This window comes from Chiloscyllium punctatum, chromosome 11 (assembly GCF_047496795.1).
Source record: "Chiloscyllium punctatum isolate Juve2018m chromosome 11, sChiPun1.3, whole genome shotgun sequence".
NCBI classification, from domain to species: Eukaryota; Metazoa; Chordata; class Chondrichthyes; order Orectolobiformes; family Hemiscylliidae; genus Chiloscyllium; species Chiloscyllium punctatum.
The window spans coordinates 115,654,808-115,671,804 of NC_092749.1; the positions used below are offsets into that span (position 1 = coordinate 115,654,808).

Sequence of the window (16,997 nt, forward strand, 5' to 3'; positions counted from 1 at the left end):
GCTTCTGGCTTTTTCCTCTCTTTTGCAGAAGTGGAAACCATTGCTGAATTTCCACTAATTACATAGCAAAGTGAGATAACAATTTAGCAGAAATGGAATGATGGAGAATGGAACTTCCCTGATTTGCACAGCTCAGCAACACACTGGATAAACTCTTATCTATCAGTTGAATTCTCCATTAAACCAACACAATGAATTTCTAACTTTTACCTATAAAAGTATCTGTGTTAGCATATTACTAACATAGTCAAGATTAGAATGGTGCTGGAAAAGCACAGCAGGTCAGGCAGCATAGGAGAAGCAGGAAAAATCAACATTTCGGGCAAAAGTCATTAATCAGGAATGCCCGAAACGTGGATATTTCCTGCTCCTCAGATGCTGCCAGACCTGCTATGCTTTTCCAGCAGCACTCTAATCTCCAGTATCTGCAGAACCCACTTTTGCCTATATTACTAACAGAGTGCTGCACTGTCAAGGATATCGTCAGATGAGATGTTAATCTCAGGCTGCTTCTGCCTGTTCAGATCGGGGTAATAAAAACTCCAAGGATACTATATCGAAGAGCAGCAGTGGAGTTCTTTTCTTTATCCCGACTTGTATTTATCCCTCAATAAGCAGCATGAAACAAATTACCTGATCATTATCACACTAACGTTTGTAGGATTTTACTGTGTGCAAATTGTTTGCCAAGTACAACAGTGACAACATTTCAAAAGTATTTCATTGGATAAAAGTATAGGAATATTAGAATTAGGAACAGCAATGGGTAATTCAGCCCCTCAATGATTTAACGCGATCATGGCCGATCTGATCTCAGGCTCAACTCCACAATCATGCTTGATCCCAATAATCCTTTAACCCATTACTAATTAAAAATCGGCTTATCTTCTCCTTACGTTTATTCCATGTCCCAGTATCCCACCATACTCTGGGGTACTCAATTCCACAGATTCACAATCCTTTAACAGCAGTAAGTTCTTAGCATCTCTGTTTTAAATTTGCTACTCCTTATCCTAAAATTATGACCGCTTGTTCTAGATTGCCTCCCTCTTTATATCAACTTTGTCAATCCACTTTAGCATCTTATATATCTTAGAGTCATAGAGGCATGAAAATGTGCAGCATGGAAATAGACCCTTTGGTCCAACCCGTCCATGCCGACCAGATATCCCAACCCAATCTAGCCCAACCTGCCAGTACCCAGCACATATCCCTCCAAACCCTTCCTATTCATATACCCATCCAAATGCCTCTTAAACATTGCAATTGTACCAGCCTCCACCACTTCCTCTGGCAGCTCATTCCATACACGTACCACCCTCTGTGTGAAAAAGCTGCCCCTTAGGTCTCTTTTGTATCTTTCCCCTCTCACCCTAAACCTATGCCCTCTAGTTCTGGTCTCCCTGACCCCAGGGAAGAGACTTTGTCTATTTATCCTATCCATGCCCCTCATAATTTTGTAAACCTCTATAAGGTCACCCCTCAGCCTCCGATGCTCCAAGGAAAACAGCCCTAGCCTGTTCAGCCTCTCCCTACAGCTCAAATCCTCCAACTCTGGCAACATCCTTGTAAATCTTTTCTGAACCCTTCACAACATCTTTCCAATCGGAAGGAGACCAGAATTGCATGCAATATTCCAACAGTGGCCGAACCAATGTCCTGTACAGATGCAACATGACCTTCCAACTCCTGTACTCAATACTCTGACCAATAAAGGAAAGCATACCAAAAGCCGCCTTCACTATCCTATCTACCTGCAACTCCACTTTCAAGGAGCTATGAACCTGCATTCCAAGATTCGATCTCCTTTTGTTCTTCTCAACTCTAGCAGGTTAGGTCTAAACTGTTCAATTTCTCTTCATAAGACAGGCCTTTCATTTCTGAAATTAATGCAGTGAACCTTCTCTGAATTGCCTCCAATGTAACTGGGGTCAAAGCTGTACACAGTATTCCAGATGCAGTCTCACCAATACCTTGTACAATTGCAGCACTTCCCTACTTTTATACTCTATTTCTTGAGCAATAAATGCTAAAATTCCATCTGCCTTACTAATTACCTGCTGTACCTGCATACTAGCTTTCTGCGATTCATAGCATATGTTCCAATAGTAGTGAAAAGCACTATATAAATGTAAACCTTTCTTATATCGAGGAAATTCTGACATTACAAACTGTTAAGTAACAAGTGACATCCTTATCACATATTCATCTCACTCTTACTTCCCGAACATTTTTTTTATTTTGACCTTAACTAATCCAATACATACTTTTCAACAATATATAATATATTCCAAGGCCTCTGTTAATGCTTCTCCATATTCCAGACTGTGGCGAGCACTGATAGATTTAATTGACTTTTCTCTAATAAGACAGCACATCACCTCTGTTTAACTTTCCCAATCACTTAATTAGTCAAAATCCAGGAATTCATATAGGTCAAGTTGCTAAACTAACCAAAGCACTACCACCCTTTTTTTTAAATATACACAAATGCAATTTGATTTCATGGTGCAATTTTTTGAGGTTGGTCAGCTGGATCAGGTGCCAGAAAAGTTTAATTTATAAGAGCAAAAAAAAGGGTCTACCTTCTGGTAGTGCTACTTGGTTTGGAAAATACATAACACTAACAATCTAACCTGTAAAGCAGTGAAGTAACAATAATACAATACTAAACTTACATTTTCTATAACGAAAGTCCATTCTTTATCTTCAAATTCCTCAGCATGTGGATCCTGAAAAGTGAATATAAAATTATTTTACAGTTACTATAATTCCAGTTTTAAAAATGTCCATATGTGATGTGAACAGCTTGAAATTGCATACAGACAAAATAAACAGAAAAAAAATGGCTGTTTGCCACTTTGTACAATGGGTGAGAATTAATCAGAAGTACAAAATGCCCTCAGTATTTTTCTATATGCAGGAGTGGAAAATGAACAAAAACATTATACAAAAATAAATACATGTAATTTATTTCTAAGTAGGAATTAATCTAATAAAACATTTATGGTCAACTGCTTATCAATTAATCTGCAATAATCATCTTGCATCAACTAATGGTATACTTTGGCCAGTGCCCAAAACCTCACCCATGGCAATGACAACGGACAAGACAGCATACAGAGTTCTTATGGAACTGCCAGAGGCATCAACTACTATAAAGAGATAAGCCCAAGGCTTCTTCACGTTACAGTTCTACAGAATAATTTCCATTCACTATTAATGACAATGCAGTGCATTTGGTTGTTTTGAAAAGTATTCTTATTAGTGCTGTTTTTATTGTACAAGTCAGAGTATATTATTTTTAAAAATAACAAAGTACAAGACTAATTAAACCCTTCAAAATAATTGTTTTGTTTTTCATAAAAGCACTACTCAAACTCCTCAGTTAAATAACAAATTATTTATTCACTCCAAACAATTCCCATATCTTAATACTATTTGACAATAATGGAGTGTGAATTTGTAACAAAATATAGTTCTGTTTGCACTTTTATCATTTCATTACAATGAATCATGGAAACCAGTTTAAAAAACTGCAAGTTAGGACTGCCAATGAGCAAGAACCAGCATATACCAACATATTGAAATTGCTTTCTCCAAGAGATCAGTTATGTTTTTCTGCAATAGTACAATTACAAATGACAAGGCTTTTCCTACAGGAAACTGAAAGCTGTAATTATGCACATCAGTTCATGCTGGAGATGTGTTACATCCACAGACTGCATAGCAACTGTTATGTAAAATATATTAGATGTTGAGGTTGCTAGGCAGATTACTCAGTTTAACATTTTTTGTTTCATCAGTAGCTGATAGCATTATAAACACACACATGTGGCAAGCTATTTTGCAAATGATTTGAAGCTTTAGTTTATTATATACAGAACAGCATTAGTTGTAAACATGAGCTAATGATGCTTATTTTAGCTGTCGTTTTACCATTTCATTGATTTGACCCATATTTTGCTAAGGCTCAGGTACAAGCTTGTTTTGTCATAAAGCACCACTCTAGCTATTTAGGCCTTCTAATGTGGAAGGCTGGTACAGCAGAAACAGGAGTTTAGAAGTTGCTATACCTTGAAAAGAGTCACAGTGATTTCAATGTTTTCAGGAACAGGCCAAACCACAACTCCTCGATATGGATTTTTAATTCCTGGTTGCCAGCTATGAGCCTTCAAAAGGAAACAGAAAGCAAAAACATTTAATAATTTATACATATCACAAATGTAACACAAAATTTCCATTAAAGCCATAAAGCATGTTTAAACAATATTATAATCTACAAATTATAAAGACAATCCCAAAAATGCAGAGTAACACATGCAGAAAGGATTGATAGGCTAGATCTCTCTTCTCCTGAGAAAAGGACAGTGGTGACCTACTAGAGGTCTTTTAAAGTTTGGGAGAAGATTTGTAGCTCGGGTGCTCGTTGTTGTGGTTCTGTTCGCCGTGCTGGGAATTTGTCTTGCAAACGTTTCGTCCCCTGTCTAGGTGACATCCTCAGTGCTTGGGAGCCTCCTGTGAAGCCTCACAGGAGGCTCCCAAGCACTGAGGATGTCACCTAGACAGGGGACGAAACGTTTGCAAGACAAATTCCCAGCTCGGCGAACAGAACCACAACAGAGGTCTTTTAATTCATGAAAAGTTTTGACAAAGGGAATAGAGAGAGAATACTTCCCTCAGCATAAATGAAAAATAATACATATAGGATAGTCACCAAGAATTTTGATGGGAGATTTAGAAGTAACATCTTATACTAAGCAAGAGAATATGGAACGTGCTACCAGGGGAACAGGTGAAGCCAAAGGAGGAATTAGACAAGCATAGGAGAGAAGTAAATAAAGGATTGCGAATGATAGGCAGAGGTGAAGAAAGATGGAATAAGGTGCAATTGGAGCACACACCAGCACCAATTGTTGGGCCAAACAGCCCATTTCCGTGACATTGAGGGTGTGAAATCTTGCATTTTCTACCAAATTGTATTGCATTGTACTTATCTGAGTTTAGCACCATTTGCCATTGCTCTGAGCCAAACACAGAAGAGCCTCTTTACCAACCTCACTAAATGTAATGTCATCACCAAACTGAAATACTTTGAAGAATACATTTACAAAAAGATAAAGAATACAGCCCAAGATCATGCCTTCAAACCAACGTGATTTTGCCCTGCATGCTAGATCCTCTGATCTACATCGCCTATTCAAACTTTCAATACAATGGTCTGCTATCCATTCCAGAGAAAATGTTTTGTAAATCACACTGTTCTCCATGAGATCTGTACTTGTAAAACCATTTCAGTAAATTGATTAGTTAACATCTTCCCCTCAAGTCCATGCTAGCACTCTCTCATCCTTTAATCAACCTTCAGACTTGACAGTTCTAATGTAATTAACTAAAAATCCTTTTCCAGGTGACTGTTATATTTTTGTTTTAAAACTCATTACTAAGTTGCTTGATAAATTCAAACAGATTCCTGATACTTCCACCTAAAAAGATTTTATGTTTACCTTGGAAGATTTCCGTCTGCTTCTTCTTGTCCAAACCACTACAAGCTTGTCAGGTTGCCTAATAAAATGAACAGTAAAGAAAATTAGCTCATCAATTACTTCACAGAAGCAATATTTTCTAGCAATTTATCATTTGTCAACGATGTCCACAAGCTTAACAAATATTGAACCATATTAAATATCGAGTAGCATACTGTTTGAAGAAAACTAAAGAATATAAATCAACTTATTTACAGTGTTCTCAATGTAGAAAAATATCCAAGGCTGCTACAGAAAGGTGTAATGAGACAAAATGGACTAGTGGACAGAGTTGAGAGTTTGTAAGGAATGGGTAGGGTTGGGATGCATGCATGAGTTGTCAAAAACTGGAGATTACAGAGACAGGAAGCAACAAGGCTATGAAAGGATTAATATTTTAAACTGGAATTATCAGGAGAACAGAAGGCCACAAATGAGAGCAAGGAGAGGAGTGATGGATGAGTAAGTCCTGGTGAAAGATGGGATATAAACAGCATGGAATATATAAGTTGAGGATTACATGGAGTAAAGTTTGACTAGGAGAGACTAGAATGGTAGCGACTGGAAATGCCAACACTGTGTAAAATAGTTCAGGGGAAGGATAGCTTGAGTAGTGCAAAAGACATGCTAAAGTGTGCATTCACATTTCTTATTTTGTTACAGGACAAAAGGAGGTCATCTAACAAATATTGTATGTACAGAATCTTCAATATGCAGTTTCTTTTTGCTTGTTCATGAGATGCAATAGTGTGGAGGAGCCACTGTTGGACTGGGGTGGACAAATTAAAAATCACACAACACCAGGTTATAATCCAACAGGTTTATTTGGAAGTACAAGCTTTTGGAACGCTATTCCTTCAAAAGGTAGCTGTGGAGCAGGATCATAAGATACAGAATTTACAGCAAAAGATTACAGTGTCATGCAACTGAAATGATATATTAAACAAACATAGCTTGCTGTTAAGTCTCCCATCTTTTAGAATGAGTTACAGGTTTCGGTTCATTAATATGCAAATCTCAGAATTTAAGTCACATTCTCGAGATAACTTAAGGTTTTATAGAAAAAGGTGACATCTCAGCTCAGATAATGCATTAAAGGTGCGAGGTTAGAGACTGTCTGTATCCCAATCTTGAGTCAGACTGGTTCTATTTCCAAAGTAGGAATTCATAAAATGTTACATGGATTGAGTGCCTGTGGATTGTTTGCTTTTTGAGCAAAATACAAATTCACCCCAAAGGCTGTGTGTGTGTATGAACGAGAGAGAGAGACAGAGACAGTGCATGTAAGTATGTGTGTGAGTGTGCAAGTGAATGTGTGTTTGCGTGTGCAAGTGCTTGGTAGTGTGTGTAGGTGTGACAGATTATAAGCCAGAGAGTTTGTGTGTGTGGTTGAGAGTGTGGGGGATGTATGTGTGTTGTATGAGAGAGGGTATGTGTGTGTGTATGTATCTGAAAGTGTGGGGGAGAAAGTGTGTGTGGGGGGCGGGGGGGGGGGGGGGGGGGAAAGAAGGGGAAGAGAAAAAAAGTGTAGTGGTGTCACCTGTCGTGTAACATGAACCCAAGGTCCCGGTTGAGGCCATCCTCACGGCTACCTGATTAAGGAGCAGTGCTCCAAAAGTTTGTACTTCCAGATAGACCTGTTGGGACTATATGAGATGAAAGCCAGCATTTATTTCCCATTCCTAATTGCCCAAAGTCAACCACATTGCTGTGACTCCAGAGTCATGTGTAGGCCAGACACAGAAGAGATGACAGATTTCAATCCTGGACTCGGGTGAACACAGTTAAAGATCACACACCATGTTATAGATACTTATATATTAATGAATCGAAATCTGCAACCCCATTCTAAGTGCTTAAAGACTTAATGGCAATCTAGGTTTGTTCAATACATCGCATCAGTTGTATGACACTTTGATCTTTTACCATAAATTCTGTGCCCTTGATCCTGCCCTACTAGTTACCTGTCGAAGGAGCAACGCTCCAAAAGCTTGTACTTCCAAATAAACCTGTTGGGACTATAACATGGGGTTGTGTGATCTTTAACTTTGCCCATCCCAGTCCAACACTGGCACCTCCACTTCCTAAGGGATCTGAACAGAGTAAATACAGAGAAATTGATTCTGCTTATAAAAGGATTGAGAACCAAAGAGCACAGATTTGAAATGATGTGGAATCTCAACAAATGGTCAGAGAACCAATGCAGATATAATGGCCTCCTTCAGCACAATAACAATTTGGAGATTCTATTTGACACTGAAACAATATTGAAATTTACTGTTTCTCTCTCCACAAATTCTACCTTAACTGCTAACTTGAAAATTCCAGCATCAGCAGGGCTACTTTTGTACTTTTTGATATTGAAACGTCTAGGGTCAACTGAAGTAAATTATGTCTTGTGAGTACAAACATCTGTTAGGTATTACAATAATTCTAAATAAGGTAATTTGGTGCTGTGCATTTAGCAGTGCTAGGATAGTAAACTATTTGGTAGTTACTATCTTGGTACAAGCCCAACACGGATGAAAGCCCAGCACTAAACCATTCTAAGTAAATTTTCCAACTCTGATAGACTTGTATGAGAAATATGTCATATTCTGAATCAGATAAAAAGCAAATAAAACAGATGACAGCAAATGTCGTGTGAATTAATCTCCAGGAATAGGTCCAACCAGAGCTGGCAACTATGTTATTGTGATTTTGAATTTTGCTCACGAGTTTCTCTTAAACAAGCAATTACAAGATTATATTATGGCATGTAAATTAGAAACTTGTTACTTTAAAACTACTTCAATTAGTCTAACAAAATAAACAGTGTGGACTTTTACAGTAAACATTAAAAATTGTTCAGTATATGTAGGATCACAATATAACCTATTGACTCAATTACAGAATAGGCAACAAACAATTAGAGTCATAGAGTCATAGAGATGTACAGCATGGAAACAGACACTTCGGTCCAACCTGTCCACGCCAACCAGATATCCGAACCCAATCTAGTCCCACCTGCCAGCACCTGGCCCATATCCCTCCAAACCCTTCCTATTCATATACCCATCCAAATGCCTCTTAAATGTTGCAATTGTACCAGCCTCCACCACATCCTCTGGCAGCTCATTCCATACACATACCACCCTCTGCCTATAAAAGGTCTCTATTATATATTTCCCCTCTCACCCTAAACCTATGCCCTCTACTTCTAGACTCCCCGACCTCAGAGAAAAGGCTGTGTCTATTTATCCTACCCATGTCCCTCATAATTTTGTAAACCTATAAGGTCACCCCTCAGCCTCTGACGTTCCAGGCAAAACAGCCCCAGCTTGTTCAGCCTCTCCCTATAGCTCAAATCCTCCAACCCTGGCAACATCCTTGTAAATCTTTTCTGAACCCTTTCAAGTTTCACAACATCTTTCCAATAGGAAGGAGACCAGAATTGCACGCAATATTCCAACAGTGGCCTAACCAATGTCCTGTACAGCCGCAACTTGACCTCCCAACTCCTGTACTCAATACTCTGACCAATAAACAAAAGCATACCAAACGCCTTCTTCAATATCCAAACTAGCTGCGACTCCACTTTCAAGGAGCTATGAACCTGCACTCCAAGTTCTCTTCGTCCAGCTACACTCCCTAGGACCTTACCATTAAGTGTATAAGTCCTGCTAAGATTTGCTTTCCCAAAATGCAGCACCTTGCATTTATCTGAATTAAACTCCATCTGCCACTTCTCAGCCCATCGGGTCCAGATCCTGTTGTAATCTGAGGTAACCCTCTTCGCTGTCCACTACACCTCCAATTTTGATGTCATCTGCAAAATTACTAACTGTACCGCTTATGCTCACATCCAAATCATTTATGTAAATGTCAAAAAGTAGAGGGCCCAGCACCGATCCTTATGGCACTCCACTAGTCGCAGGCCTCCAGTCTGAAAAACAACTCTCCACCACCACCCTCTGTCTTCTACCTTTGAGCCAGTTCTGTATCCAAATGGCTAGTTCTCCCTGTATTCCATGAGATCTAACCTTGCTAATCAGTTTCCCATGGGAAACCTTGTCAAACGCCTTACTGAAGTCCATATAGATCACATCTACTGCTCTGCCCTCATCAAGTTTCTTTGTTACTTCTTCAAAAAACTCAATGAAGTTTGTGAGACATGAGTTCCCATGCACAAAGCCATGTTGACTATCCCTAATCAGACCTTGCCTTTCCAAATACATGTCCATCCTGTCCCTCAGGATTCCCTCCAACAACTTGCCCACCACAGAGGTCAGGCTCACTGGTCTATAGTCCCCTGGCTTGTCTTTACCGCCCTTCTTAAACAGTGGCACCATGTTTGCCAACCTCCAGTCTTCCGGTACCTCATCTGTGACTATCGATGATACAAATATCTCAGCAAGAGGCCCAGCAATCACTTCTCTAGCTTCCCACAGAGTTCTCAGGTACACCTGATCAGGTTAGTCTTGATACTAATGATTCCTCGTGTCCTGGTAAGTATTTATTATGTATTTTTCTGATGCTTAAGCATTAATTACATCAAGCTTGTCCTCCAGAGCAAAATTAATTCTAATGGAGGTAAAACATAACAGGTCAGTTGCTCCTATTTCACCTACATTCAAACTCAATTAAAGCTCTGGACAAAAGGTAACAACTTTATAAAAAAAACAAGGGTCAGAAAATTACTCAAATTGTATTCACAGTTATTTCCCTAAGTAAAAGGAGGTAGTTAAGAATCTGGGTCATAACTTGTAAGTTGACAATCAGTTGTAAGTAGATTCATTACAAAACTACTTTTCATTAAAAAGATGTCATATCGAAAGATCATGTTAAGATACATAGACTTACCATGAGGAACCAAAAGGTATGCAAACTGGTGCTATTAACCTTCAAATGTTTGTGAAATCTTAATACAAGCTACTGAAACAAATGTTTTCAGTAATATCAACAGATTGGAGGCTAGAATCAGTTTAAAACATAAACGTAGAAAAAAGGAGTAGGCTATTCAGCATTTCAAGCTTAGTCCACCAATCCTTATGATTATGGCTGAACAGTCAACTCTATTCTGAAGAAGGGTCACTGAACCTGAAACGTTAATTCTGTTTTCTCTCCACAGTGGTTGCCAGACCTGCATAGTTTTTCTAGCAATTTCTGATTTTGTTTCTGATATCCAGCACTTGCAGTTTTGTTTTTGTTTGGTTCAGTGCCCTTTTCTTGCTTTCTTCCCTTACCCTCTGAACTCATTAGACACAAGCATTAAACCTAACTCCTACTTGAAAATATTCAACAGTTTAGCATTTTCTGTGGCAGAGCGCTTAGTGCTCTCTGGGTGAAATAATTTCTCCTCATCTCAGGCCTAAATGGCCTACCCCGCATCTTCAAACTGTGACCCCTGGTTCTTGCCTTCCCAGTCATCAGGAACATGCAACCTGCATTTATCCCATCTTGTCCTGTTAGAATTTCATAGCTTTCTAGGAGATCCCCCTTCATTCTTCTAAACTCCTGTGAATATAGGACTAACCAATTGTTTCTATTCATATGTCAGTCCTGCCATCCCAGAAATCATTTTAGTAAACCTTTGCTGCATTCCCTCTATAGAACATCTTTCCACTAACAAGGAGACCAAAACTGCAACAACCCAGGTGTGGTCACACCAAGACCCTGTGCAATCGCAACAAGTCATCCCTTCAATTTTGTTTAATCTATGCACAGGACGTGAACGCCACTTGCTAGCCAGCATTTATTGCCTGTCCTTAGCTAACCTTGAGAGTGGTAGCGACTTGCCTTCTCAAACTGCTGCAGTCTATGTGCTGTAGATTGACCCATAATGCCATAAGGGAGGAAATGCCAGGGTTTTGATGTAGCAACAGTGAAAGAATGGCGATATATTTCCAAGTCAGGATAGTGAGTGTCTTGGAGGAGAACTTGGACATGGTATTCCTAAGTATCTGCTGCACTTGTCATTCTAGATAGAAGTGGTCATGTGTTTGCAATATCATGCCTAAAGGTCATTGGTGAATTTTTGCAGTGCATCTTGTAGATAGTACATACTGCTGCTACTGAGCATCAGTGGTAGAGGGAGTGAATGTTTGTAGAAGTGGCGTCAATCAAACCGGCTGCTTTGCCCTGGATTTTGACAAGCTTCTTGAGTGTGGTTGGAGCTGCACACATCCAAAAGGTTGGGAGTGTTCCATCATATTCTGGACTTATGCTTTGTAGATGCTGGTAAGGCTTTGAGGAGATGAGTTACTTGCTGCAATATTCCTAGTCTCTGACATGTTCTTGTAATAACTGAGTTTATGGTGTGAGTCCAAATGAGCTTCTGATCAATGGTAACTCCAAGCATGTTGACAGTGGGGGAATTCAGTTATAGCAACACTATTGCATATCAGGTGGGGGGTGTTAGATCATCTCTTATTGGAGATGGTCATAGCTTGCCATTTGTGAGGCACTAATGTTACTTGTGTTATGAACCAGGCCGGATCCCTCAGAACATTTGAAGAAGGTAGCCCAGACCCTAGCTTTGCTGGTTGTTTAAAGCAGGTGTAAAGTGGATATTCCAGGAGAGAATCAGCTGGTCAAACAACTTAGTTTTAAAACAAAACAATTTTATTCACAAGATTACTGAACAGAACAAAGAATAAAGAAAATTTACAGCCCAGGAATAGGGCCTTCGGCCCTCCAAGCCTGAGCCGATCCAAATGTACTGTCTAAACCTGTCGTCCAATTCCTAAGCATCTGTATCTCTCTGCTCCCCACCTACTCACGCATCTGTCCAGATGCATCTTAAATGAATCTACCGTGTCTGCCTCTACTACCTCTGCTGGCAACGTGTTTCAGACACCCATCACCCTCTGTGTAAAGTACTGTCCGTGTGTATCCCCCTTTTCACCTCTCAACCTGAAAGCATGACCTGTTTTTATTGAATCCTTCACAGTGGGAAAAAGCTTATCTCTACCTACCCGGTCTATACTCTTCATGATTTTGTAGCTTCTGTTTAATATCATTTCTAAAATCTTTTTCGACGTGCCTTGGGATTTTTTTTTGCTGAAAGCTACAGAACAAATGCAAGTTGATTTTTTTGTTTGAAGTCAACAAGGATCACAAAAGTCTCTTTGCCATCCAGTTATTATCAAAAGTACACTTCAAAACACTTGCTGTAAAATGTTACAGGCTCCAAAGTTTTGATCTCTCCTTTAACCATATCAAATATTGACGTATAAGCAGGTAAAATATCACATTCACATTCTATATGGCATCCCCAACATTAGCAAAATATGAAGCCTTTAAGGCAGACATGTCTGGACAGGACTGGATATGGTTATAATACCATGATGAAAATTCCCAGCATCTGAAACTTGTTTCATCAGGTATTTCAAAACATTGTGAAGAATTATTTTTTGCAATAGTTCTAACTTGGAATTATCTATAGCAATTCTTCCTACCAGTGAGTAAGCTATAGCAGTTGTGTAAATTTATTGGCAACGTTTGGATCAGGCCATGACTCTGAGACTCAAACTGAACTCCTAGCCAGATCCACTTATCAAGATCTAATCTCCAGAGTGGCTTTGTCAATATGACTGTTCATTTTTTAATCCTTTTTAATTGCTTGATGCTTCATCTCTTGTAGGTGGAATGTCCACGACCTTTGTATTGTTCTGTTTCCTGGATATCTGGGTATTTTTGTGTGCTACAGTATTTTAAGGAACAGAGAATGTGGCATCACGTACTGGTTCTCTCTCATCTCCACAGGATTCCGGGCCTCCGGAAAATAAAAAAACATAAGTCTATTTTTAGGTTTGAACTGTCAAACAACTTTAAGAAAAATAGAACAAGCAGTTAGCAGTAACAAAACATATGTTCACAGTTGTTAGCAACCTAACAAGCTTCTCTTATATTAAAACAAAAGATGAATAATTCACATAAGCTGTTCAACTTTCTTTCATTTGTATTCTTTCTTCCATATTATGATTCAGCTCATTCTCTTCAGAAGGAAAAAACTGCTGGTTAACTGGTGTACACAAGAGATCCCCAGCTAGTTTTTGAATAGATGGGCTTCAGATTGTTTTCACAGGTCAGCGTAACATCGAGGGCTGAAGGGCGTGTACTGCACTGTATTGTTCTATGAGGAGGGGAGTTTTCCATAGATCCTGATCAATATTTATACGTTAAGTCAACCAATTCTCAGCTCATTGTTTGTGGAGCTTTCTGTGCACAAATTGGCTGCCACATTGTTTGCATGTGACGATGCTTCAAAGGTCCTTTATCGGCTATAATGCACTTTGGGTCCTGCCTTATGTTATGAAAGGTGCTACATAAATGGAAGTCTTTACGCAGACCAGAATATGGATGTCAATATGGATGTCAGAATATGGATGCAGGACCTTTAATCTACCTGCTATATAAGAATGTAAGAATTAGGAGCAGGAGTAGGCAATTCAGATCATCGAGACTGCTCGGCCAGTTGATAACGATCTTGGCCGATCTCATCTTGGACTGAGCTCCACTTTATTGCCCACTCTCCGTAATCCTTCAACCCGCTAGTATACATATCCAGTACTGATTATGCTGACATAACGTCAACGTAAATAGTGTTTTTATTGCGCGGCTTCCTGAAGAACCCTATTAAGGATTCTGAAAATCAGTGTCAAGCAAGTTTTGAGTTTCTGCTCTATAGAAATAAAGCAGAAAATATACTATGGCTTCATAGCTAGATGATCAGAAATATGGGCAGCACTGACAGGGAAACCAAAAGCAGTTATTTCATAAAAGCATACAACAATCTGAGTGAATACAAGTTGGACATCGAAATCCATCATTATTGAGACTAAGACCATTTCAGATTTCCCCAGATTTTGTTCAGGTCAAATTGCAGCATGGGAATTAAACCAAAATTTAACAGCAAAAAGGTTACACTGGAATTGTATAAAACATTGGTTAGGCGGTAGCAAGAATATTATGTGCATTTCTAGAATTCACATTATAGCAGGGATATGATAGCATTGGAGAAGTTCCAAAAGAGATTTACCAGGATGTTACCTGGACCGGAAAGTTTCAGTTATGAAGGCAGATTGGACAGACTGAGGTTGTTTTCCTTAGACAATGAAAGAAAACAAGACTAAGATATACAACATTATGAACAGCTTATATAGGGTTGACAAAAAGAAACTCCGCCTTGATAGAGTAATCAATGACCAAGGGACATAGCTCTAAGAAAAGGGGCAAAAGGTATAGAGGAGATGTGAGGAAAATCGTTTTCACCCACAGGGTGGAGGGAATCTCAAATTCAATGTGCATTAGGGTAGAAGAGGCAAAAACACTGATAACATTTAAGAAGTGTTTAGATGTGCACTTGCAATGCCAAGATATATTCATGGGTGGCACGGTTGCTCAATGGTTAGCACTGCTGCCTCACAGCACCAGGGTCCCAGGTTCGATTCCAGCCTCGGGTGTCTGCCTGTGTGGAGTTTGCACATTCTCCCAGTGTCTGCGTGGGTCTCCTCCCACAGTCCAAAGATGTGCAGTTCAGGTGAATTGGCCATGTAAAATTGCCTATAGTGTTAGGTGCATAGTTAGAGGAAATGGGTCTGGGTGGGTTACTCTTCGGAGGGTCGATGCGGAGTTGTTGGGCCGAAGAGCCTGTTTCCACACTGTAGGGAATCTAATCTAATATACAAAGTAATGAATTTAAGTGCTGGAAAACAGGATTAGAATAGTTAGGTGGTTGTTTTGACTGGCATAGACGTAATGAGCTGAACGGCCTTTTTATGTGTTGTAGACCTCTTTGATTCTATGGCAGCACATAAACCAAGTGTGAAAGCCAATAACTAGTCCAGCATGCCACAGAGAACTAATGCCTAGCTGAACTGTCCCAACATTTGAACAATAAGTTCAAATTTCATTTAACTGAATCTCAAATGAAAAGTTTTCAAAAACATCCAGTTTTCAGACAGCTGGATTTTAGATGTCCAGGCATACCATCCTCCCTTCCTGTTGTATTAGCGTTACAAACCAACAGGTCAAAGTAGTCACTTGCAAATTTGCTCAAGGGAGATGCCAAGTGGTCCACTCAGTTCAACTACAAACTTGACATGTAATGTATTCAAGTATGTCTGATTTCATACAATTGTCTAGTTCTGCACAGCATTTAAGATTTAGCTCAAGATTATTATTCTCTTAGCAACATGTTCATTTTATATTAATTGGAGGAGATGGACAGGGACATTTTAAATAACTGATTAAAATCACAATAGCTACAACAGCTTAAAACATCTGGTGAATGCATAAATAGAACTGACATTGAAATAAAAGGTTCTTTGCCTTTCTCTTTTCTCAATTTTCACCCCTCTTCTCCCATAGGTGTTGATTCTTTGCTAAATTAACAATTGATGGGTTGGGGAGTCAGATAGGAAATTTTCATGTGAGCTGACATGCTATTTTACTTCAAGAAGATTCACAATTCTCACCAGTTAGCTTGACACACGCATGAATTTCATACACAGACAATTTTCCCCTCCCAACACAGTACGCTGAGAAAAATTTTAATTAGCAAATTTGAGAAGATTTATAGCTCAGGTTGAGGTTCTAGATGAAAACGAACCTTCCAGCTCAGCGAGCAAACCTACATTCATAAATTTTAATTATACTGGCTGTAGGTCAGTGTTAAGAAAGTGGGATTTATGAACGACTTCCACACTGAAACTGGTGGCTTATTCTGCTCATTACTAGCTTGAACTAAAAACTCTCTTAAATACTGAATCATTCAGGCTGCTTTCAATGGTAGGGGAACTAAAATTATAAAAGTAACTTTGGAAAGAACACAATAGGTTTCTGATTTGTACACAAGTAGTGAAATATATTGCAGTTAATAGCAATGTTTAGCAACAACCATTATGGTGAAAATCAATACTTCATTTCCAAAGACAGCATACACACATAGCAAGCTTAAATGCTTAATAAATATCAGTAGAATCCAGAAAAATGGACAATAGATTTCTTCATTATAAGTAATGCGTCTTATGGCTTTGCCCATTGTGCAAAGAATATGGTTTTAATCCCAGCAGCAGGAATGGAAAATATCTGGTGTATTTCAAGGATCTATAGCAGCAGATGATTGGGTGATTGCATATTGCCTGTAATTATCCCTTTGACAGAAAAGGGATAAGGCTCCAGAATTTGGCAATAACACATTTAAGCTGCTGGAATTTGGCAATATGAAGGGATTGTTCAGGTTAGTATTTACTATATTGTGGAAAGTAACACAGAACTAGAATTAGGCAGGTGGGAAGTATTTTGTAAGATTTAACTCACTGATAAATTCCTAGTGCCTGTGAGCAGCAAAGGGAGTAAAGCATGGCAGCACTGAGTTAGGGTAGCAGGTGGTCAAAGTCTGCCAGCACCTGTCAGTAATTCTGGAATCTTACAAAATAGTACGTTGGTGATTGGTTTGTGGAATTTTGTACGTCTTTCAGTGTATGC

At 39.1% G+C, this 16,997-nt stretch overlaps 1 protein-coding gene across 5 annotated transcripts in view; it reads right to left on the bottom strand.

Annotated features, from left to right (window-relative positions):
- ehbp1 (EH domain binding protein 1) overlaps positions 1-16,997 on the bottom strand; it is a 398,936-nt gene that overhangs the window by 342,043 nt on the left and 39,896 nt on the right. For all 5 annotated transcript variants that reach the window (XM_072581599.1, XM_072581598.1, XM_072581595.1 and 2 more), the window contains 3 exons: positions 5,508-5,565; positions 4,077-4,172; positions 2,679-2,732 (listed from right to left, as the gene is read on the bottom strand). In XM_072581599.1, coding sequence (XP_072437700.1) covers positions 2,679-2,732; positions 4,077-4,172; positions 5,508-5,565 — 208 coding nt within the window. The remainder of the gene's footprint in view (positions 1-2,678; positions 2,733-4,076; positions 4,173-5,507; positions 5,566-16,997) is intronic.